The 26854-nt window shown below is 42.8% G+C and overlaps 1 protein-coding gene across 1 annotated transcript in view; it reads left to right on the forward strand.

The window, feature by feature from the left end:
• Positions 1–26854, forward strand: part of LOC120024761 (vacuolar protein sorting-associated protein 13C-like) — a 190907-nt gene that overhangs the window by 21911 nt on the left and 142142 nt on the right. The window contains exons 5-13 of the mRNA XM_038969047.1: positions 1594–1694; positions 1783–3073; positions 4727–4806; positions 5447–5506; positions 14241–14326; positions 15448–15469; positions 20758–20923; positions 21550–21653; positions 21888–22055. Of these exons, the coding sequence (XP_038824975.1) occupies positions 1594–1694; positions 1783–3073; positions 4727–4806; positions 5447–5506; positions 14241–14326; positions 15448–15469; positions 20758–20923; positions 21550–21653; positions 21888–22055 (2078 nt within the window). The remainder of the gene's footprint in view (positions 1–1593; positions 1695–1782; positions 3074–4726; positions 4807–5446; positions 5507–14240; positions 14327–15447; positions 15470–20757; positions 20924–21549; positions 21654–21887; positions 22056–26854) is intronic.

The raw sequence follows: 26854 nt of genomic DNA on the forward strand, positions 1-26854 counted from the left end.
GCCAGCACCCCTGTGGAGTCAACATGGGCCAGCATCCCTGTGGAGTCAACATGGGCCAGCATCCCTGTGGAGTCAACATGGGCCAGCATCCCTGTGGAGTCAACATGGGCCAGCACCCCTGTGGAGTCAACATGGACCAGCACCCCTGTGGAGTCAACATGGGCCAGCACCCCTGTGGAGTCAACATGGGCCAGCATCCCTGTGGAGTCAACATGGACCAGCATCCCTGTGGAGTCAACATGGGCCAGCATCCCTGTGGAGTCAACATGGGCCAGCACCCCTGTGGAGTCAACATGGGCCAGCACCCCTGTGGAGTCAACATGGGCCAGCATCCCTGTGGAGTCAACATGGGCCAGCATCCCTGTGGAGTCAACATGGGCCAGCATCCCTGTGGAACGCTTCCGGCACGTTGTGGAGTCCATGTCCCGGTGAATTGAGGCTGTTGTGAGGGCAAAAGGGGGGTTGCAAATCAATATTAGGAAGGTGTTACTAATGTTTTATCCACTCAGTGTATGTATGATCTCTTTACACTATGTAGTCTGTATGTAATATGTACGTAGTCTATATGTACATAGTCTATATGTAGTCTGTGTAGTCTGTACGTAGTCTATATGTAGTCTGTATGTAGTCTGTAAGTAGATTGTATGTAGTCTGTATGTAATCTAGATGTAATCTATACGTAATATATATGTAGTCTGTATGTAGATTGTATGTAATCTATTTGTAATCTGTATGTAATCTAGATGTAATCTATACGTAATATATATGTAGTCTGTATGTAATCTAGATGTAGTCTATATGTAATCTATATGTAGATTGTATGTAATCTATTTGTAATCTGTATGTAGTCTGTATGTAGTCTGTATGTAATCTGTATGTAGTCTGTATGTAATCTGTATGTAATCTGTATGTAATCTGTATGTAGTCTGTATGTAGTCTGTATGTAATCTGTATGTAATCTATATGTAGTCTGTATGTAGATTGTATGTAGTCTCTATGTACTCTATATGTAGTCTGTATGTAATCTATATGTAGTCTGTATGTAGATTGTATGTAATCTGTATGTAATCTATATGTAATCTGTATGTAATCTATATGTAGTCTGTATGTAGTCTATATGTAGTCTATATGTAGTCTGTATGTAGTCTATGTGTAGTCTGTATGTAATCTGTATGTAGTCTATGTGTAGTCTGTATGTAGTCTGTATGTAATCTATATGTAGTCTGTATGTAGATTGTTTGTAATCTATTTGTAATCTATTTGTAATCTATTTGTAATCTGTATGTAATCTATTTGTAGTCTGTATGTAATCTATATGTAGTCTGTATGTAATCTATTTGTAGTCTGTATGTAGTCTGTATGTAGTCTGTATGTAATCTATTTGTAGTCTGTATGTAATCTATTTGTAATCTGTATGTAGTCTGTATGTAGTCTGTATGTAGTCTGTATGTAGTCTGTATGTAGTCTGTATGTAATCTATTTGTAATCTGTATGTAGTCTGTATGTAATCTATATTGGATGGATGAGGAACACCAACCCTCTGTCACAGAGGAGCTGACTGACCTGGTGTAATCTGTATGTGTTCCTCCCCAGACTCAGATGGTGAGTCGTATTATATGTCTGTGGATGAGGAACACCAACCCTCTGTCACAGAGGAGCTGACTGACCTGCACTTCAAGTTTGAAGTCAAAGCGGTACGGAGTGGTTTTGTATATCTTTTCTCTATAATATTCGAATAACCCAATAATCAAAGCAATACATTTTTCTATTGGTGACCCCCAGTGGGAATCGAACCCACAACTCTGGGGTTGCAAGCGCTATGCTCTACAGGACCACAGGACCACAGGGTCACAGGACCACAGGGTCACAGGGTCACAGGACCACAGGACCACAGGGTCACAGGACCACAGGACCACAGGGTCACAGGACCACAGGGTCACAGGACCACAGGACCACAGGGTCACAGGACCACAGGGTCACAGGGTCACAGGACCACAGGGTCACAGGACCACAGGGTCACAGGGTCGCAGGACCACGGGGTCACAGGACCACGGGGTCGCAGGACCACTGGGTCACAGGGTCGCAGGACCACAGGACCACGGGGTCACAGGACCACGGGGTCACAGGACCACGGGGTCACAGGACCACGGGGTCACAGGACCACGGGGTCGCAGGACCACAGGACCACGTGGTCACAGGACCACGGGGTCACAGGACCACGGGGTCGCAGGACCACTGGGTCACAGGGTCGCAGGACCACAGGGTCGCAGGACCACAGGGTCGCAGGACTACAGGACCACGGGGTCACAGGACCACGGGGTCGCAGGACCACAGGGTCGCAGGACCACAGGACCACGGGGTCACAGGACCACGGGGTCGCAGGACCACTGGGTCACAGGGTCGCAGGACCACAGGGTCGCAGGACCACAGGGTCGCAGGACCACAGGACCACGGGGTCACAGGACCACGGGGTCGCAGGACCACTGGGTCGCAGGACCACTGGGTCACAGGGTCGCAGGACCACAGGGTCGCAGGACCACAGGACCACGGGGTCACAGGACCACGGGGTCACAGGACCACGGGGTCGCAGGACCACTGGGTCACAGGGTCGCAGGACCACTGGGTCACAGGGTCGCAGGACCACAGGACCACAGGGTCACAGGACCACAGGACCACAGGGTCACAGGGTCACAGGACCACAGGGTCACAGGGTCACAGGACCACAGGGTCACAGGACCACAGGACCACAGGACCACAGGACCACAGGGTCACAGGACCACGGGGTCACAGGACCACGGGGTCACAGGACCACAGGACCACGGGGTCACTGGACCACAGGGTCACTGGACCACTGGACCACAGGACCACTGTCTAAAGCGTTATCATGTTATTGAGGTGTTGTTTGGTGACGTTCTCCAGGTGCTGTTGGAGTTGACGCGTCAGGCTGACCAGGAGAACACCCTGTTAGCCCTCAGCGTGTCTCAGCTGGGAGCAGAGGGCAAGATGAGAACCTATGACCTCACCATCACAGCCTACCTCCGTAAAGTAGGACTGGACTACTGTGAGATACGAGGTACTAGTAACCCAAACTAATTAACTAACCCTAACGTATGACCTCACCATCACATCCTACCTCCGTAAAGTAGGCCTAGACTACTGTGAGATACGAGGTACTAGTAACCCTAACTAACCCTAACCCCTAACCTATGACCTCACCCTCATCTCCGTAAAGTAGGCCTGGACTACTGTGAGATCAGAGGTACTAGTAACCCTAACTAACCCTAACCCCTAACCTATGACCTCACCCTCATCTCTGTAAAGTAGGGCTGGACTACTGTGAGATCAGTAGGACTACAGGTACAGTAGGACTACAGTAGAGACTGTATCTGGGATTAAGTCTCCTGTTAGATCAGAGGTACAGTAGGACTACAGTAGACTGTATCTGGGATTAAGTCCTCCACTTCAGTACATCCATGGTAGTAGCAGCCCATGTAGGATATAGACTGGGCCATGGGGTGTCTGTAAACAGGAAATGCCTATTATTGATATAAATTCCAACGTCAAGTTAATTCTATCCCTCTATAACAGCGATGGGCATCTCCAGCCATGATTAGTTTATTTTATCCCTTTATAACAGCGATGGGCATCTCCAGCAGTTGCCCTTCCCTGCTCTTTAATCGTCAGTTGCCCCTCCCTGCTCTTTAATCGTCAGTTGCCCCTCCCTGCCCTTTAATCGTCAGTTGCCCCTCCCTGCTCTTTAATCGTCAGTTTCCCCTCCCTACTCTTTAATCGTCAGTTTCCCCTCCCTACTCTTTAATCGTCAGTTGCCCCTCCCTGCTCTTTAATCGTCAGTTGCCCCTCCCTGCTCTTTAATCGTCAGTTGCCCCTCCCTGCCCTTTAATCGTCAGTTGCCCCTCCCTGCTCTTTAATCGTCAGTTTCCCCTCCCTACTCTTTAATCGTCAGTTGCCCCTCCCTGCTCATTAATCGTCAGTTGCCCCTCCCTGCTCTTTAATTGTCAGTTGCCCCTCCCTGCTCTTTAATCGTCAGTTGCCCCTCCCTGCTCATTAATCGTCAGTTGCCCCTCCCCGCTCTTTAATCGTCAGTTGCCCCTCCCCGCTCTTTAATCGTCAGTTGCCCCTCCCCGCTCTTTAATCGTCAGTTGCCCCTCCCTGCTCTTTAATCGTCAGGTGCCCCTCCCTGCTCTTTAATCGTCAGTTGCCCCTCCCTGCTCTTTAATCGTCAGTTGCCCCTCCCTGCTCTTTAATCGTCAGTTGCCCCTCCCTGCTCTTTAATCGTCAGTTGCCCCTCCCTGCTCTTTAATCGTCAGTTGCCCCTCCCTGCTCTTTAATTGTCAGTTGCCCCTCCCTGCTCTTTAATTGTCAGTTGCCCCGCCCTGCTCTTTGATCGTCAGTTGCCCCGCCCTGCTCTTTAATCGTCAGTTGCCCCGCCCTGCTCTTTAATCGTCAGTTGCCCCGCCCTGCTCTTTAATCGTCAGTTGCCCCGCCCTGCTCTTTAATCGTCAGTTGCCCCTCCCTGCTCTTTAATCGTCAGTTGCCCCTCCCTGCTCTTTAATCGTCAGTTGCCCCTCCCTGCTCTTTAATCGTCAGTTGCCCCTCCCTGCTCTTTAATCGTCAGTTGCCCCTCCCTGCTCTTTAATCGTCATCACGTTCCAGGTGAAGAGCGACCAGCATCTTTTCTAACATAATGAATGATGTTAATTTCCAGACTCCAATAACCAGCCTCTGCACCTGATCAGCTCCTCAGACAAGCACGGCTCTGACCTGCTCAAAGTGGAGTACACCAAAGTAAGTCAAGTTTTACTCACTGGGTCCTTTTTGTCATTCGCTCCTTCTGTTGGTCTCAAATCGATATCTCTCCACTCACTCTCTGTCTCACTCACTCACTCACTCACACTCACACTCACTCACTCACTCACTCACTCACTCACTCACTCACTCACTCACTCACTCACTCACTCACTCACTCACTCACTCACTCACTCACTCACTCACTCACTCACTCACTCTCTCACTCTCTGTCTCACTCACTCACTCACTCACTCACTCACTCACTCACTCACTCACTCACTCACTCACTCACTCACTCACTCACTCACTCACTCACTCACTCACTCACTCTCTCACTCACTCACTCACTCACTCACTCACTCTCTCACTCTCTCACTCTATTGCATTTTGACCAACTTCACAAGCACGATATCTTATTTTAGAAAGAAAAATCCCAATATTTGTATCGTTGGTCTTTCTCTGGAGATCTTATATGAGCTAAGCAGTGGTTTTCCAGAGCAGGAAGTGTTTTCCAGAGCAGGAAGTGTTTTCCAGAGCAGGAAGTGTTTTCCAGAGCAGGAAGTGTTTTCCAGAGCAGGAAGTGTTTTCCAGAGCAGGAAGTGTTTGTGTATTAATGACATGCTATCCCTTCCCACAGGCTGATATCAACGGGCCTAATTTCCAGACCACGTTTGACAACACTGAGCAAAACCTGAAGGTATGTTTTTAAATATTTTTTATTTCACCTTTATTTAACCAGGTAGGCTAGTTGAGAACAAGTTCTCATTTGATATGAATTGGTAGTGTTTTTTCCCCTCTGAGTAACCAAGGTAACCGCTGATAATTGTTGCGAAGGTTTTGTGTTTCCCCCCCTAACACATCTCCTCCTCACCACGTTCTGTTTTTCTTCACAGTATTTTTATAGAGCCAGTTCCTCAACGACTCTTCATGATGCTTTCTGAGAGCAGGGTCCTTTCCAGGGTGCTGTCCTCTGGTTGGTTACCCAGCTGTAGATCTATAGAGGATGGACTGAGAGCAGGGTCCTTTCTAGGGTGCTGTCCTCTCATTGGTTACCCAGCTGTAGATCTATAGAGGATGGACTGAGAGCAGGGTCCTTTCCAGGGTGCTGTCCTCTCGTTGGTTACCCAGCTATAGATCTATAGAGGATGGACTGAGAGCAGGGTCCTTTCCAGGGTGCTGTCCTCTCATTGGTTACCCAGCTGTAGATCTATAGAGGATGGACTGAGAGCAGGGTCCTTTCCAGGGTGCTGTCCTCTGGTTGGTTACCCAGCTGTAGATCTATAGAGGATGGACTGAGAGCAGGGTGCTGTCCTCTCATTGGTTACCCAGCTGTAGATCTATAGAGGATGGACTGAGAGCAGGGTCCTTTCCAGGGTGCTGTCCTCTCATTGGTTACCCAGCTGTAGATCTATAGAGGATGGACTGAGAGCAGGGTCCTTTCCTGGGTGCTGTCCTCTCATTGGTTACCCAGCTGTAGATCTATAGAGGATGGACTGAGAGCAGGGTCCTTTCCAGGGTGCTGTCCTCTCATTGGTTACCCAGCTGTAGATCTATAGAGGATGGACTGAGAGCAGGGTCCTTTCCAGGGTGCTGTCCTCTCATTGGTTACCCAGCTGTAGATCTATAGAGGATGGACTGAGAGCAGGGTGCTGTCCTCTCATTGTTTACCCAGCTGTAGATCTATAGAGGATGGACTGAGAGCAGGGTCCTTTCTAGGGTGCTGTCCTCTCATTGGTTACCCAGCTATAGATCTATAGAGGATGGACTGAGAGCAGGGTCCTTTCCAGGGTGCTGTCCTCTCATTGGTTACCCAGCTGTAGATCTATAGAGGATGGACTGAGAGCAGGGTCCTTTCCTGGGTGCTGTCCTCTCATTGGTTACCCAGCTGTAGATCTATAGAGGATGGACTGAGAGCAGGGTGCTGTCCTCTCATTGGTTACCCAGCTGTAGATCTATAGAGGATGGACTGAGAGCAGGGTCCTTTCCAGGGTGCTGTCCTCTCATTGGTTACCCAGCTGTAGATCTATAGAGGATGGACTGAGAGCAGGGTCCTTTCCAGGGTGCTGCCCTCTCATTGGTTACCCAGCTGTAGATCTATAGAGGATGGACTGAGAGCAGGGTGCTGTCCTCTCATTGGTTACCCAGCTGTAGATCTACAGAGGATGGACTGAGAGCAGGGTCCTTTCCAGGGTGCTGTCCTCTCGTTGGTTACCCAGCTGTAGATCTAAAGAGGATGGACTGAGAGCAGGGTCCTTTCCAGGGTGCTGTCCTCTGGTTGGTTACCCAGCTGTAGATCTACAGAGGATGGACTGAGAGCAGGGTCCTTTCTAGGGTGCTGTCCTCTCATTGGTTACCCAGCTGTAGATCTATAGAGGATGGACTGAGAGCAGGGTGCTGTCCTCTCATTGGTTACCCAGCTGTAGATCTATAGAGGATGGACTGAGAGCAGGGTGCTGTCCTCTCATTGGTTACCCAGCTGTAGATCTATAGAGGATGGACTGAGAGCAGGGTGCTGTCCTCTCATTGGTTACCCAGCTGTAGATCTATAGAGGATGGACTGAGAGCAGGGTGCTGTCCTCTCATTGGTTACCCAGCTGTAGATCTATAGAGGATGGACTGAGAGCAGGGTCCTTTCCAGGGTGCTGTCCTCTCATTGGTTACCCAGCTGTAGATCTATAGAGGAAGGACTGAGAGCAGGGTCCTTTCCTGGGTGCTGTCCTCTCATTGGTTACCCAGCTGTAGATCTATAGAGGATGGACTGAGAGCAGGGTGCTGTCCTCTCATTGGTTACCCAGCTGTAGATCTATAGAGGATGGACTGAGAGCAGGGTCCTTTCCAGGGTGCTGTCCTCTCATTGGTTACCCAGCTGTAGATCTATAGAGGATGGACTGAGAGCAGGGTCCTTTCCAGGGTGCTGCCCTCTCATTGGTTACCCAGCTGTAGATCTATAGAGGATGGACTGAGAGCAGGGTCCTTTCCAGGGTGCTGTCCTCTCATTGGTTACCCAGCTGTAGATCTATAGAGGATGGACTGAGAGCAGGGTCCTTTCCAGGGTGCTGTCCTCTCATTGGTTACCCAGCTGTAGATCTATAGAGGATGGACTGAGAGCAGGGTCCTTTCCAGGGTGCTGTCCTCTCATTGGTTACCCAGCTGTAGATCTACAGAGGATGGACTGAGAGCAGGGTCCTTTCTAGGGTGCTGTCCTCTCATTGGTTACCCAGCTGTAGATCTATAGAGGATGGACTGAGAGCAGGGTCCTTTCCAGGGTGCTGTCCTCTCATTGGTTACCCAGCTGTAGATCTATAGAGGATGGACTGAGAGCAGGGTCCTTTCCAGGGTGCTGTCCTCTCATTGGTTACCCAGCTGTAGATCTACAGAGGATGGACTGAGAGCAGGGTCCTTTCTAGGGTGCTGTCCTCTCGTTGGTTACCCAGCTGTAGATCTATAGAGGAAGGACTGAGAGCAGGGTCCTTTCCAGGGTGCTGTCCTCTCATTGGTTACCCAGCTGTAGATCTACAGAGGATGGACTGAGAGCAGGGTGCTGCCCTCTCATTGGTTACCCAGCTGTAGATCTATAGAGGATGGACTGAGAGCAGGGTGCTGCCCTCATTGGTTACCCAGCTGTAGATCTATAGAGGATGGACTGAGAGCAGGGTGCTGTCCTCTCATTGGTTACCCAGCTATAGATCTATAGAGGATGGACTGAGAGCAGGGTCCTTTCCTGGGTGCTGTCTCTCATTGGTTACCCAGCTGTAGATCTACAGAGGATGGACTGAGAGCAGGGTGCTGCCCTCTCATTGGTTACCCAGCTGTAGATCTATAGAGGATGGACTGAGAGCAGGGCCCTCATTGGTTACCCAGCTGTAGATCTATAGAGGATGGACTGAGAGCAGGGTCCTTTCCAGGGTGCTGTCCTCTCATTGGTTACCCAGCTGTAGATCTATAGAGGATGGACTGAGAGCAGGGTCCTTTCCAGGGTGCTGTCCTCTGGTTGGTTACCCAGCTGTAGATCTATAGAGGATGGACTGAGAGCAGGGTGCTGTCCTCTCATTGGTTACCCAGCTGTAGATCTATAGAGGATGGACTGAGAGCAGGGTCCTTTCCAGGGTGCTGTCCTCTCATTGGTTACCCAGCTGTAGATCTATAGAGGATGGACTGAGAGCAGGGTCCTTTCCTGGGTGCTGTCCTCTCATTGGTTACCCAGCTGTAGATCTATAGAGGATGGACTGAGAGCAGGGTCCTTTCCAGGGTGCTGTCCTCTCATTGGTTACCCAGCTGTAGATCTATAGAGGATGGACTGAGAGCAGGGTCCTTTCCAGGGTGCTGTCCTCTCATTGGTTACCCAGCTGTAGATCTATAGAGGATGGACTGAGAGCAGGGTGCTGTCCTCTCATTGTTTACCCAGCTGTAGATCTATAGAGGATGGACTGAGAGCAGGGTCCTTTCTAGGGTGCTGTCCTCTCATTGGTTACCCAGCTATAGATCTATAGAGGATGGACTGAGAGCAGGGTCCTTTCCAGGGTGCTGTCCTCTCATTGGTTACCCAGCTGTAGATCTATAGAGGATGGACTGAGAGCAGGGTCCTTTCCTGGGTGCTGTCCTCTCATTGGTTACCCAGCTGTAGATCTATAGAGGATGGACTGAGAGCAGGGTCCTTTCCAGGGTGCTGTCCTCTCATTGGTTACCCAGCTGTAGATCTATAGAGGATGGACTGAGAGCAGGGTCCTTTCCAGGGTGCTGCCCTCTCATTGGTTACCCAGCTGTAGATCTATAGAGGATGGACTGAGAGCAGGGTGCTGTCCTCTCATTGGTTACCCAGCTGTAGATCTACAGAGGATGGACTGAGAGCAGGGTCCTTTCCAGGGTGCTGTCCTCTCGTTGGTTACCCAGCTGTAGATCTAAAGAGGATGGACTGAGAGCAGGGTCCTTTCCAGGGTGCTGTCCTCTGGTTGGTTACCCAGCTGTAGATCTACAGAGGATGGACTGAGAGCAGGGTCCTTTCTAGGGTGCTGTCCTCTCATTGGTTACCCAGCTGTAGATCTATAGAGGATGGACTGAGAGCAGGGTGCTGTCCTCTCATTGGTTACCCAGCTGTAGATCTATAGAGGATGGACTGAGAGCAGGGTGCTGTCCTCTCATTGGTTACCCAGCTGTAGATCTATAGAGGATGGACTGAGAGCAGGGTGCTGTCCTCTCATTGGTTACCCAGCTGTAGATCTATAGAGGATGGACTGAGAGCAGGGTCCTTTCCAGGGTGCTGCCCTCTCATTGGTTACCCAGCTGTAGATCTATAGAGGATGGACTGAGAGCAGGGTCCTTTCCAGGGTGCTGTCCTCTCATTGGTTACCCAGCTGTAGATCTATAGAGGATGGACTGAGAGCAGGGTCCTTTCCAGGGTGCTGTCCTCTCATTGGTTACCCAGCTGTAGATCTATAGAGGATGGACTGAGAGCAGGGTCCTTTCCAGGGTGCTGTCCTCTCATTGGTTACCCAGCTGTAGATCTACAGAGGATGGACTGAGAGCAGGGTCCTTTCTAGGGTGCTGTCCTCTCATTGGTTACCCAGCTGTAGATCTATAGAGGATGGACTGAGAGCAGGGTCCTTTCCAGGGTGCTGTCCTCTCATTGGTTACCCAGCTGTAGATCTATAGAGGATGGACTGAGAGCAGGGTCCTTTCCAGGGTGCTGTCCTCTCATTGGTTACCCAGCTGTAGATCTACAGAGGATGGACTGAGAGCAGGGTCCTTTCTAGGGTGCTGTCCTCTCGTTGGTTACCCAGCTGTAGATCTATAGAGGAAGGACTGAGAGCAGGGTCCTTTCCAGGGTGCTGTCCTCTCATTGGTTACCCAGCTGTAGATCTACAGAGGATGGACTGAGAGCAGGGTGCTGCCCTCTCATTGGTTACCCAGCTGTAGATCTATAGAGGATGGACTGAGAGCAGGGTGCTGCCCTCATTGGTTACCCAGCTGTAGATCTATAGAGGATGGACTGAGAGCAGGGTGCTGTCCTCTCATTGGTTACCCAGCTATAGATCTATAGAGGATGGACTGAGAGCAGGGTCCTTTCCTGGGTGCTGTCTCTCATTGGTTACCCAGCTGTAGATCTACAGAGGATGGACTGAGAGCAGGGTGCTGCCCTCTCATTGGTTACCCAGCTGTAGATCTATAGAGGATGGACTGAGAGCAGGGCCCTCATTGGTTACCCAGCTGTAGATCTATAGAGGATGGACTGAGAGCAGGGTCCTTTCTAGGGTGCTGCCCTCTCATTGGTTACCCAGCTGTAGATCTATAGAGGATGGACTGAGAGCAGGGTCCTTTCCAGGGTGCTGTCCTCTCATTGGTTACCCAGCTGTAGATCTATAGAGGATGGACTGAGAGCAGGGTCCTTTCCAGGGTGCTGTCCTCTCATTGGTTACCCAGCTGTAGATCTACAGAGGATGGACTGAGAGCAGGGTCCTTTCTAGGGTGCTGTCCTCTCGTTGGTTACCCAGCTGTAGATCTATAGAGGAAGGACTGAGAGCAGGGTCCTTTCCAGGGTGCTGTCCTCTCATTGGTTACCCAGCTGTAGATCTACAGAGGATGGACTGAGAGCAGGGTGCTGCCCTCTCATTGGTTACCCAGCTGTAGATCTATAGAGGATGGACTGAGAGCAGGGTGCTGTCCTCTCATTGGTTACCCAGCTATAGATCTATAGAGGATGGACTGAGAGCAGGGTCCTTTCCAGGGTGCTGTCTCTCATTGGTTACCCAGCTGTAGATCTATAGAGGATGGACTGAGAGCAGGGTGCTGTCCTCTCATTGGTTACCCAGCTGTAGATCTATAGAGGATGGACTGAGAGCAGGGTCCTTTCCAGGGTGCTGTCCTCTCATTGGTTACCCAGCTGTAGATCTATAGAGGATGGACTGAGAGCAGGGTCCTTTCCTGGGTGCTGTCCTCTCATTGGTTACCCAGCTGTAGATCTATAGAGGATGGACTGAGAGCAGGGTGCTGTCCTCTCATTGGTTACCCAGCTGTAGATCTATAGAGGATGGACTGAGAACATTAGAATGATTCAACCTGGCTATATTACCATTTTTTGAGGGGGGGAGGTCTACAGACGAAATGAGGGCAACTGAATTTTCTGTAACTGAATAATGCTCCATCTAGAGCCTAGATAAGCCTGGATTATATACTGTTTTAAATGTATGTTCAGCATTACATCCCCAAGACTTAGGACAGGTCTGATCCATATTTAAAAAGCTGCTGTTCAATAAATATAAATCATATGTCCTCCGCAAGACACTACATGTCTGTCAGAAACACATTAACGTTTCAGTGAAATGTTAAATAAAAAAATACATTAACATTTTAAAAAATGTATAGAGAATCAGTTCTAGTCAGTCGTCCTAGAATTCAGTCCTTAGTCTATCAGTTCTAATCAGTCCTCCTAGAATTCAGTCCTTAGCCTATCAGTTCTAGTCCGTTCTAATCAGTCCTCCTAGAATTCAGTCCTTAGCCTATCAGTTCTAATCAGTCGTCCTAGAATTCAGTCCTTAGTCTCAGTTCTAGTCAGTTCTAATCAGTCCTCCTAGAATTCAGTCCTTAGTCTATCAGTTCTAATCAGTCCTCCTAGAATTCAGTCCTTAGTCTATCAGTTCTAATCAGTCCTCCTAGAATTCAGTCCTTAGCCTATCAGTTCTAGTCCGTTCTAATCAGTCCTCCTAGAATTCAGTCCTTAGTCTATCAGTTCTAATCAGTCGTCCTAGAATTCAGTCCTTAGTCTCAGTTCTAGTCAGTTCTAATCAATCCTCCTAGAATTCAGTCCTTAGCCTATCAGTTCTAGTCAGTTCTAATCAGTCCTCCTAGAATTCAGTCCTTAGTCTATCAGTTCTAATCAGTCCTCCTAGAATTCAGTCCTTAGTCTATCAGTTCTAATCAGTCCTCCTAGAATTCAGTCCTTAGCCTATCAGTTCTAATCAGTCCTCCTAGAATACAGTCCTTAGCCTATCAGTTCTAATCAGTCCTCCTAGAATACAGTCCTTAGCCTATCAGTTCTAATCAGTCCTCCTAGAATACAGTCCTTAGTCTATCAGTTCTAATCAGTCCTCCTAGAATTCAGTCCTTAGCCTATCAGTTCTAATCAGTCCTCCTAGAATACAGTCCTTAGCCTATCAGTTCTAATCAGTCCTCCTAGAATTCAGTCCTTAGCCTATCAGTTCTAATCAGTCCTCCTAGAATTCAGTCCTTAGCCTATCAGTTCTAATCAGTCCTCCTAGAATTCAGTCCTTAGCCTATCAGTTCTAATCAGTCCTCCTAGAATTCAGTCCTTAGCCTATCAGTTCTAGTCAGTTCTAATCAGTCCTCCTAGAATTCAGTCCTTAGCCTATCAGTTCTAGTCAGTCCTCCTAGAATACAGTCCTTAGCCTATCAGTTCTAGTCAGTTCTAATCAGTCCTCCTAGAATTCAGTCCTTAGCCTATCAGTTCTAGTCAGTTCTAGTCAGTCCTCCTAGAATTCAGTCCTTAGCCTATCAGTTCTAGTCAGTTCTAGTCAGTCCTCCTAGAATACAGTCCTTAGCCTATCAGTTCTAATCAGTCCTCCTAGAATTCACTCCTTAGCCTATCAGTTCTAGTCAGTTCTAATCAGTCCTCCTAGAATTCAGTCCTTAGCCTATCAGTTCTAATCAGTCCTCCTAGAATTCACTCCTTAGTCTATCAGTTCTAGTCAGTTCTAATCAGTCCTCCTAGAATTCACTCCTTAGCCTCTGGCGAGGGAGTTACACAGTTGGGTTGAAGTTGTTTAGGCTCTGCCTTAAAAAAAGGGTTTTTGAATCAATAGTAGTCTTTGTGTTGGCACACGTCTGGTTTTCACTCTATTTCAGAACCAATGTGAGAAAAACAGAAATTAATCTTAATTGCATAGGTTAATCACTTTCCAGCCCTGTTTTACCACACAGTTTTAGTGTGATGGCTGAGAAAAGGTTAGATGTGTTTGTTGATGGCTGAGAAAAGGTTTAAAGGTGTTTCTTTGTCAGAGACCTTAGTCATGCAGCCTCTGCCTTGGACACAAACACACTCACATGCTCTCTCTCTCTCTCTCTCCCCCCTCTCTCTCTCTCTCTCTCTCTCTCTCTCTCTCTCTCTCTCACTCTCACACACAATACAGATACCTACTACTAGGATCCTACTAGAACTACATCGATACAGATACCTACTACTAGGATCCTACTAGAACTACATCAATACAGATACCTACTACTAGGATCCTACTAGAACTACATCAATACAGATACCTACCACTAGGATCCTACTAGAACTACTATCTGTATTGATGTAGTTCTAGTAGGATCCTAGTAGTAGGTATATGTATTCATCATGTGACTCAGTAGTTGTAGTAGTATTGATTATGTATTAATATGTATTGGTACATTATTAACATGAATGGTTGTATCTCCAGGTGGAGTTGTCGTCTCTAGACTTTCTCCTCCACACCAAAGCGCTCCTCTCCACCATCAACTATCTGAACACAGCCGTACCCCAGGAGCTGACAGCCTCCAAGGACAGAGAGGCCAAGAAACAGGTGGAGAAGGCTGGACAGGGGAAGACAGGTATGCATTATGCAATGCTATAATATACTATACCTTAATATACTACAATATCCCATACTATAATATACCATACTATAACATACCATACTATAATATAATATACTATACCATACTGTAATATACTGTTCTATACCATGCTATAATATACCATAGTATACTGTACTATACCATACTATAATATACCATACTATCATATAATATACTGTACTTTACCATACTATACCATAATATACTGTACCATACTATATTAAATAAAATACTATACTAATATACTGTTCTATACAATACTTTAATATACCATACTATAATATAATATACCATACTATAATATAATATACTGTTCTATACCAAACGATAAAATACTTTAATATAACATACTATAATATACCACAATATAGTATACTGTTCTATACCATACTTTAATATAACATACTACACTGCTCAAAAAAATAAAGGGAACACTTAAACAACACAATGTAACTCCAAGTCAATCACACTTCTGTGAAATCAAACTGTCCACTTAGGAAGCAACACTGATTGACAATACATTTAACATGCTGTTGTGCAAATGGAATAGACAAAAGGTGGAAATTATAGGCAATTAGCAAGACACCCCCAAAAAAGGAATGGTTCTGCAGGTGGTGACCACTTCTCAGTTCTTATGCTTCCTGGCTGATGTTTTGGTCACTTTTGAATGCTGGAGGTGCTTTCACTCTAGTGGTAGCATGAGACGGAGTCTATGCACATTTGTGGCCTGCTGGAGGTCATTTTGCAGGGCTCTGGCAGTGCACCTCCTTGCACAAAGGCGGAGGTAGCGGTCCTGCTGCTGGGTTGTTGCCCTCCTACGGCCTCCTCCACGTCTCCTGATGTACTGGCCTGTCTCCTGGTAGCGCCTCCATGCTCTGGACACTACGCTGACAGACACAGCAAACCTTTTTGCCACAGCTCGCATTGATGTGCCATCCTGGATGAACTGCACTACCTGAGCCACTTGTGTGGGTTGTAGACTCCGTCTCATGCTACCACTAGAGTGAAAGCACCGCCAGCATTCAAAAGTGACCAAAACATCAGCCAGGAAGCATAGGAACTGAGAAGTGGTCTGTGGTCACCACCTGCAGAATCACTCCTTTTTTGGGGGTGTCTTACTAATTGCCTATAATTTCCACCTTTTGTCTATTCCATTTGCACAACAGCATGTGAAATTTATTGTCAATCAGTTTGATTTCACAGAAGTGTGATTGACTTGGAGTTACATTGTGTTGTTTAAGTGTTCCCTTTATTTTTTTGAGCAGTGTATAATATACTATACCATACTATATTATACCGTACCATACCATACTTTAATATAACATACTATAATATACTGTACCATACTTTATTATAAAATACTATTATAATATACTGTTCTATACCATACTATAATATACCATGATATAAGATACTGTTCTATACTATAATATACCGTAATATACTGTGCTATACCATACTATAATATACCATACTATCATATAATATACTGTACTTACAATACTATACCATAATATACTGTACCGTACTTTATTATAAAATACTATAATAATATACTGTTCTATACCATATTATAATATACCATAATATACTGTTCTATACTATAATATACCGTAATATACTGTGCTATACCATACTTTAATATACCATACTATAATGTACTGTTCTATACCATACTATAATATACCGTAATATACTGTGCTATACCAAACTATAATATACCGTGCTATACCATACTATAATATAATATAATATACGGTTCTAAACCATACTATAATATACTGTTCTATACCATACTATAATATACTGTTCTATACCATACTATAATATACTGTTCTATACCATACTATAATATACTGTTCTATACCATACTATAATATACTATTCTATACCATACTATAATATACTATACCATACTATAATATACTATACCATACTATAATATACTGTTCTATACCATACTATAATATAATATAATATATGGTTCTATACCATACTATAATATACGGTTCTATACCATACTATAATATACTGTTCTATACCATCTATAATATACTATTCTATACCATACTATAATATACTATACCATACTATAATATACTATACCATACTATAATATACTGTTCTATACCATACTATAATATAATATACGGTTCTATACCATACTATAATATACTGTTCTATACCATACTATAATATACTGTTCTATACCATACTATAATATACTGTTCTATACCATACTATAATATACTGTTCTATACCATACTATAATATACGGTTCTATACCATACTATACTGTTCTATACCATACTATAATATACTGTTCTATACCATCTATAATATACTATTCTATACCATACTATAATATACTATACCATACTATAATATACTATACCATACTATAATATACTGTTCTATACCATACTATAATATAATATACGGTTCTATACCATACTATAATATACTGTTCTATACCATACTATAATATACTGTTCTATACCATACTATAATATACTGTTCTATGCCATACTATAATATACTGTTCTATACCATACTATAATATACTGTTCTATACCATATTATAATATACTGTTCTATACCATCTATAATATACTATTCTATACCATACTATAATATACTATACCATACTATAATATACTGTTCTATACCATACTATACTATACTGTTCTATACCATACTATACTATACTGTTCTATACCATACTATAATATACTATTCTATACCATACTATAATATACTGTTCTATACCATACTATACTATACTGTTCTATACCATACTATACTATACTGTTCTATACCATACTATAATATACTGTTCTATACCATACTATAATATACTGTTCTATACTATACTGTTCTATACTATACTATATTGTTCTATACTATACTATACTGTTCTATACCATACTATACTGTTCTATACCATACTATACTATACTGTTCTATACCATACTATACTATACTGTTCTATACCATACTATAATATACTGTTCTATACCATACTTTAATATACTGTTCTATACCATACTATACTGTTCTATACCATACTATACTATACTGTTCTATACCATACTATAATATACTGTTCTATACCATACTATACTATACTGTTCTATACCATACTATAATATACTGTTCTATACCATACTATAATATACTGTTCTATACCATACTATACTATACTGTTCTATACCATACTATAATATACTGTTCTATACCATACTATACTATACTGTTCTATACCATACTATACTATACTGTTCTATACCATACTATAATATACTGTTCTATACCATACTTTAATATACTGTTCTATACCATACTATACTATACTGTTCTATACCATACTATACTATACTGTTCTATACCATACTATAATATACTGTTCTATACCATACTATAATATACTGTTCTATACCATACTATACTATACTGTTCTATACCATACTATAATATACTGTTCTATACCATACTATAATATACTGTTCTATACCATACTATACTGTTCTATACCATACTATAATATACTGTTCTATACCATACTATAATATACTGTTCTATACCATACTATACTATACTGTTCTATACCATACTATACTGTTCTATACCATACTATAATATACTGTTCTATACCATACTTTAATATACTGTTCTATACCATACTATAATATACTGTTCTATACCATACTATAATATACTGTTCTATACCATACTATAATATACTGTTCTATACCATACTATAATATACTGTTCTATACCATACTATAATATACTGTTCTATACCATACTATAATATACTGTTCTATACCATACTATAATATACTGTTCTATACCATACTATAATATACTGTTCTATACCATACTATAATATACTGTTCTATACCATACTATAATATACTATACCATACTATAATATACTATACCATACTATAATATACTATACTATACCATACTATAATATACTGTTCTATACCATACTATAATATACTGTTCTATACCATACTATAATATACTGTTCTATACCATACTATAATATACTGTTCTATACCATACTATACTATACTGTTCTATACCATACTATACTGTTCTATACCATACTATACTATACTGTTCTATACCATACTATACTGTTCTATACCATACTATACTATACTGTTCTATACCATACTATACTGTTCTATACCATACTATACTATACTGTTCTATACCATACTATACTGTTCTATACCATACTATACTATACTGTTCTATACCATACTATACTGTTCTATACCATACTATACTATACTGTTCTATACCATACTATACTGTTCTATACCATACTATAATATACTGTTCTATACCATACTATAATATACTGTTCTATACCATACTATAATATACTGTTCTATACCATACTATAATATACTGTTCTATACCATACTATAATATACTGTTCTATACCATACTATAATATACTGTTCTATACCATACTATAATATACTGTTCTATACCATACTATAATATACTATTCTATACCATACTATAATATACTATACCATACTATAATATACTATACCATACTATAATATACTATACTATACCATACTATAATATACTGTTCTATACCATACTATAATATACTGTTCTATACCATACTTTAATATACTGTTCTATACCATACTATACTATACTGTTCTATACCATACTATACTATACTGTTCTATACCATACTATACTATACTGTTCTATACCATACTATAATATACTGTTCTATACCATACTATAATATACTGTTCTATACCATACTATAATATACTGTTCTATACCATACTTTAATATACTGTTCTATACCATACTATACTATACTGTTCTATACCATACTATACTATACTGTTCTATACCATACTATACTGTTCTATACCATACTATACTGTTCTATACCATACTATACTGTTCTATACCATACTATAATATACTGTTCTATACCATACTATAATATACTGTTCTATACCATACTATAATATACTGTTCTATACCATACTATAATATACTGTTCTATACCATACTATAATATACTGTTCTATACCATACTATAATATACTATACCATACTATAATATACTATGCTATACTATATTATACTATACTATACTATACTATAATATACTGTGCTATACTATACTGTACTATGCTATACTATATTATACTATACTGTTCTATATTATACTATACTGTACTATGTTCTGTACCATACTATACTGTTCTATACTATACTATACTATAATACACTGTACTATACTATAATATACTATACTGTTCTATACTATAATATACTATACTATAATATACTATCCTGTGCTATACTATACTGTACTATGCTATACTATATTATACTATACTGTACTATACTATACTATACTGCACTGTACCATACTATACTGTTCTATACTCTACTATACTATACTGTTCTATACCATACTATACTGTTCTATACCATACTATAATATACTGTTCTATACCATACTATACTGTTCTATACCATACTATAATATACTGTTCTATACCATACTATACTATACTATACCATACTATAATATACTGTTCTATACCATACTATAATATACTGTTCTATACCATACTATAATATACTGTTCTATACCATACTATAATATACTGTTCTATACCATACTATAATATACTATTCTATACCATACTATAATATACTATACCATACTATAATATACTATACCATACTATAATATACTATACTATACCATACTATAATATACTGTTCTATACCATACTATAATATACTGTTCTATACCATACTATACTGTTCTATACCATACTATACTATACTGTTCTATACCATACTATACTGTTCTATACCATACTATAATATACTGTTCTATACCATACTATACTGTTCTATACCATACTTTAATATACTGTTCTATACCATACTATACTATACTGTTCTATACCATACTATACTATACTGTTCTATACCATACTATACTGTTCTATACCATACTATAATATACTGTTCTATACCATACTATAATATACTGTTCTATACCATACTATAATATACTGTTCTATACCATACTTTAATATACCATACTATAATATACTGTTCTGTACCATACTATACTGTACTGTAATATACTATACTATACCATACTGTACTATACCATACTACAATGTACTGTAATATACTATACCATACTGTACTATACCATACTATCCATACTATACTCTACTATGATATACCATACTATAATATACCATACTGTACTATATTTAGTGTATGTAGGTCAACATGTGGCCATTAAAGACTAGTATTAACTCTGTTCAAATGTCGTTTCATCGTTCTCGTCCTTCAGTGTCGAAAGGAGCAAAATACGGCAATGTGTTCAACTTCAAACTGTTTGCTAAGCTGGGGTCATTCCGTGTGGAGGTCTGTGATGACCGGAGGAACATGGCTGACATCAGGATACAAGGTAAGCTGGGGTCATTCCGTGTGGAGGTCTGTGATGACCGGAGGAACATGGCTGACATCAGGATACAAGGTAAGCTGGGGTCATTCCGTGTGGAGGTCTGTGATGACCGGAGGAACATGGCTGACATCAGGATACAAGGTAAGCTGGGGTCATTCCGTGTGGAGGTCTGTGATGACCGGAGGAACATGGCTGACATCAGGATACAAGGTAAGCTGGGGTCATTCCGTGTGGAGGTCTGTGATGACCGGAGGAACATGGCTGACATCAGGATACAAGGTAAGCTGGGGTCATTCCGTGTGGAGGTCTGTGATGACCGGAGGAACATGGCTGACATCAGGATACAAGGTAAGCTGGGGTCATTCCGTGTGGAGGTCTGTGATGACCGGAGGAACATCGCTGACATCAGGATACAAGGTAAGACGTGTGACCAATCATCTGAAAGAAGACTTCTTTTATTTTCTGTTTTTTTGGGGGGGGTTGGGGGGTTATGCTGCTAATAAACTTACAAATCAACTTTTGGAAAATGTCCTTCGAAGTTCATTTCAGTTATCTCTGCATGTGATTTACATACTATAGTATTAACTGTGTGGATGGGAGTGTACTTGACTTGACTAATGTGTCATCAGGTATTGATGGGTCAGTGTTGGTCCAAGCCAAAGAGACAGCGGTGTTCGCCAGGCTCAGGGACATAGTGGTGCTGGATGTTGACCCCAAAACCATCCACAAAAAGGTGATTTTGATCTAAAAATGATTATTGCATTGGTCCTGTCTCAGTTAACTCTACCTTTTCTTTTTGTTTAGGTACTATTGACTAGTACAGACAGAAGTACACCATTGGCCAACACCATGTTCTGTTATTACACACATCGTTAGTGAGCTGAAGTGGTAGTTAGTAGTAATGTAGTCTGTTTTAATTACAAGGCAGGCTGTAACATCATCATACTGTCCTGGTGTGGTCCTGTAGGCCGTCTCCATCGTGGGCGAGGAGGTGTTCAGCTTTCAGATGTCCCTGTATCCCAGCGCCACGGAGGGAGAGGGTTACTCAGACACCTCCAAGGTGGACGGGAAGGTTACCATGAGGCTGGGCTGCATCCAGATCGTCTACCTGCACAAGTTCCTCATGTCTCTACTGGTGAGGAGAAACCTCGGGGATTTAGGTATCGAGAGCTGACCACAGGGTCGGGCTCAATTTCCATGATCAATTCCAGTCAATTCAGGAAGTACATTGAAATTCCAATTATCTTCAATGCTTTTCAATTAGGATTTCTTTTTAAATGGAATTCAAATGTTGTTTACTTTCTGAATTGACTGGATTTGAAATGGAATCGGTCCCAACTGGGGGAAATTAAATGGAATCGGTCCCAAATGGGGGACACGTTGAGATATCAACTTCCCCACTGAGTTTATGGTTTAATAGTACCTATGTCATTCGTTTAGGACATGTAGATGCCACGTAGGAGGGTTATGTCTATGTATCTTACCATGTGCCAATTTCCTACACCCAGATTAATCCTATTCCTCCACTTAAAAAGTACTTTCAATGGAGATTCTCTATTGAACATGTTCAGGAATAGGATTCATCTTGATCCAGGAAACCAGCCCCTTTATGTTGCAGGGGAACGTTATTGGGATGTTTTGGTCAATTTGAGTCATTTCATGTTACCAGGAAGCCTTAAAACTTTATTTCAATTTCTCAGAGCCTGTTTCCTTTTTATTGTTTCTCTGTATCCTGTTATGTATTTGTTTATCTTCTGTATCTAAACTATTTTTCTATTTCTCCAGACCTCTTATAGCTATCAGTATCCTCTATCTGTAAATCTGTGGTGTTATAGCTATCAGTATCCTCTATCTGTAAATCTGTGGTGTTATAGCTATCAGTATCCTCTATCTGTAAACCTGTGGTGTTATAGCTATCAGTATCCTCTATCTGTAAACCTGTGGTGTTATAGCTATCAGTATCCTCTATCTGTAAACCTGTGGTGTTATAGCTATCAGTATCCTCTATCTGTTAATCTGTGGTGTTCTCTCCAGGCCTCTTATAGCTATCAGTATCCTCTATCTGTAAACCTGTGGTGTTATAGCTATCAGTATCCTCAGTATCTGTAAATCTGTGGTGTTATAGCTATCAGTATCCTCAGTATCTGTAAATCTGTGGTGTTATAGCTATCAGTATCCTCTATCTGTAAACCTGTGGTGTTATAGCTATCAGTATCCTCTATCTGTAAACCTGTGGTGTTATAGCTATCAGTGTCCTCTATCTGTAAACCTGTGGTGTTATAGCTATCAGTATCCTCAGTATCTGTAAATCTGTGGTGTTATAGCTATCAGTATCCTCTATCTGTAAATCTGTGGTGTTATAGCTATCAGTGTCCTCTATCTGTAAACCTGTGGTGTTATAGCTATCAGTATCCTTAGTATCTGTAAATCGGTGGTGTTATAGCTATCAATATCCTCAGTATCTGTAAACCTGTGGTGTTATAGCTATCAGTATCCTCTCTGTAAACCTGTGGTGTTATAGCTATCAGTGTCCTCTATCTGTAAACCTGTGGTGTTATAGCTATCAGTATCCTTAGTATCTGTAAATCGGTGGTGTTATAGCTATCAATATCCTCAGTATCTGTAAACCTGTGGTGTTATAGCTATCAGTATCCTCTCTGTAAACCTGTGGTGTTATAGCTATCAGTATCCTCTCTGTAAACCTGTGGTGTTATAGCTATCAATATCCTCTATCTGTAAACCTGTGGTGTTATAGCTATCAGTATCCTCTATCTGTAAACCTGTGGTGTTATAGCTATCAGTATCCTCTATATGTTAATCTGTGGTGTTCTATCCAGGCCTCTTATAGCTATCTCTGTCCTCAGTATCTGTAAACCTGTGGTGTTATAGCTATCAGTATCCTCTATCTGTAAACCTGTGGTGTTATAGCTATCAGTATCCTCAGTATCTGTAAACATGTGGTGTTATAGCTATCATTATCCTCAGTATCTGTAAACCTGTGGTGTTATAGCTATCAGTATCCTCTATCTGTAAACCTGTGGTGTTATAGCTATCAGTATCCTCTATCTGTAAATCTGTGGTGTTATAGCTATCAGTATCCTCTATCTGTAAACCTGTGGTGTTATAGCTATCAGTATCCTCTATCTGTAAACCTGTGGTGTTCTAGCTATCAGTGTCATCTATCTGTAAACCTGTGGTGTTATAGCTATCAATATCCTCAGTATCTGTAAATCTGTGGTGTTATAGCTATCAGTATCCTCTATCTGTTAATCTGTGGTGTTATAGCTATCAGTATCCTCTATCTGTAAACCTGTGGTGTTATAGCTATCAGTATCCTCTATCTGTAAATCTGTGGTGTTATAGCTATCAGTATCCTCTATATGTTAATCTGTGGTGTTCTCTCCAGGCCTCTTATAGCTATCACTATCCTCAGTATCATTCTCCTTATGAGGTACAGTTTATGGCATGTTGTATAGCACTAAACTACAGTTTATGGCATGCAGCACAGCACTAAACTACAGTTTATGGCATGCAGCACTAAACTACAGCATTCACCCTCTGCTTTGCAGCTTCACCACACCCAGACACCACAGCACTGTTAACCACTACCTTGGGCCCGGGTTAGGGCCCTATCTTAAGGACCGGGTTAGGGCCCTAGCAAAAGGACCGGGTTAGGGCCCTAGCAAAAGGACCGGGTTAGGGCCCTAGCAAAAGGACCGGGTTAGGGCCCTAGCAAAAGGACCGGGTTAGGGCCCTAGCAAAAGGACCGGGTTAGGGCCCTAGCAAAAGGACCGGATCTTAAGGACCGGGTTAGGGCCCTATCTTAAGGACCGGGTTAGGGCCCTATCTTAAGGACCGGGTTAGGGCCCTATCTTAAGGACCGGGTTAGGGCCCTATCTTAAGGACCGGGTTAGGGCCCTAGCAAAAGGACCGGGTTAGGGCCCTATCTTAAGGACCGGGTTAGGGCCCTATCTTAAGGACCGGGTTAGGGCCCTATCTTAAGGACCGGGTTAGGGCCCTATCTTAAGGACCGGGTTAGGGCCCTATCTTAAGGACCGGGTTAGGGCCCTATCTTAAGGACCGGGTTAGGGCCCTAGCTTAAGGACAGGGTTGGGGCCCTAGCTTAAGGACAGGGTTGGGGCCCTATCTTAAGGACCGGGTTAGGGCCCTATCTTAAGGACCGGGTTAGGGCCCTATCTTAAGGACCGGGTCAGGGCCCTATCTTAAGGACCGGGTCAGGGCCCTATCTTAAGGACCGGGTCAGGGCCCTATCTTAAGGACCGGGTCAGGGCCCTATCTTAAGGACCGGGTCAGGGCCCTATCTTAAGGACCGGGTCAGGGCCCTATCTTAAGGACCGGGTCAGGGCCCTATCTTAAGGACCGGGTCAGGGCCCTAGCTTAAGGACCGGGTCAGGGCCCGATCTTAAGGACCGGGTTAATTCCAATGAATTGAAATGGAATTGACCCCCAACCCTGTTAAGAACCTATCTGTTTTACACTTTACTCACAGAAACATTTAACCCTTGTGTGACCGAGTGGGCTTGTGCAAACCAGATCTGTTTTTGTGTAGCCAACTCCCATGATCATGTTTGGCGTCAAGGCTAGACGGCACCAACAGATCTGGGTTCAGGCTAGACAGCACCAACAGATCTGGGTTCAGGCTAGACAGCACCAATAGATCTGGGTCCAGGCTAGACAGCACCAACATGTCTGGGTTCAGGCTAGACGGCACCAACATATCTGGGTCCAGGCTAGACGGCACCAACAGATCTGGGTCCAGGCTAGACAGCACCAACAGATCTGGGTCCAGGCTAGACAGCACCAACAGATCTGGGTCCAGGCTAGACAGCACCAACAGATCTGGGTCCAGGCTAGACGGCACCAACGGATCTGGGTTCGGGCTAGACGACACCAACAGATCTGGGTCCGTGCTAGACGGCACCAACATGTCTGGGTTCAGGCTAGACGGCACCAACATGTCTGGGTTCAGGCTAGACGGCACCAACATATCTGGGTCCAGGCTAGACGGCACCAACAGATCTGGGTCCGGGCTAGACAGCACCAACAGATCTGGGTCCGGGCTAGACAGCACCAACAGATCTGGGTCCAGGCTGGACGGCACCAACAGATCTGGAGTTACATTGTGTTGTTTAAGTGTTCCCTTTATTTTTTTGAGCAGTGTATTTATAAAGAGAAGAAGAGACAGCGTAGTTACTATAGCTTGATGTGTGATATATTTATAAAGAGAAGAAGAGACAGCTTGATGTGTGATATATTTATAAAGAGAAGAAGAGACAGCTTGATGTGTGATATATTTATGAAGAGAAGAAGAGACAGCTTGATGTGTGATATATTTATAAAGAGAAGAAGAGACAGCTTGATGTGTGATATATTTATGAAGAGAAGAAGAGACAGCTTGATGTGTGATATATTTATAAAGAGAAGAAGAGACAGCTTGATGTGTGATATATTTATAAAGAGAAGAAGAGACAGCTTGATGTGTGATATATTTTTCTAGAGAAGAAGAGACAGCTTGATGTGTGATATATTTTTCTAGAGAAGAAGAGACAGCTTGATGTGTGATTTGTTGGGGTGTATGACATGTCCATCTTGACTCAACATATTTCTCTGTGGACATGCTGTGTGTAAAAACTGTTGTTGATGACGCGGTGTGGTAAAGTATTTGATTGGTCTGTTGTCCAGTTGAATAGGATGCTCCGGTCTTGATGCTGTGTGTAAAAACTGTTGTTGATGACGCGGTGTGGTAAAGTATTTGATTGGTCTGTTGTCCAGTTGAATAGGATGCTCCGGTCTTGATGCTGTGTGTAAAAACCGTTGTTGATGACGCGGTGTGGTAAAGTATTTGATTGGTCTGTTGTCCAGTTGAATAGGATGCTCCGGTCTTGATGCTGTGTGTAAAAACCGTTGTTGATG

Source organism: Salvelinus namaycush, chromosome 30, assembly GCF_016432855.1.
Source record: "Salvelinus namaycush isolate Seneca chromosome 30, SaNama_1.0, whole genome shotgun sequence".
Taxonomy (NCBI): domain Eukaryota; kingdom Metazoa; phylum Chordata; class Actinopteri; order Salmoniformes; family Salmonidae; genus Salvelinus; species Salvelinus namaycush.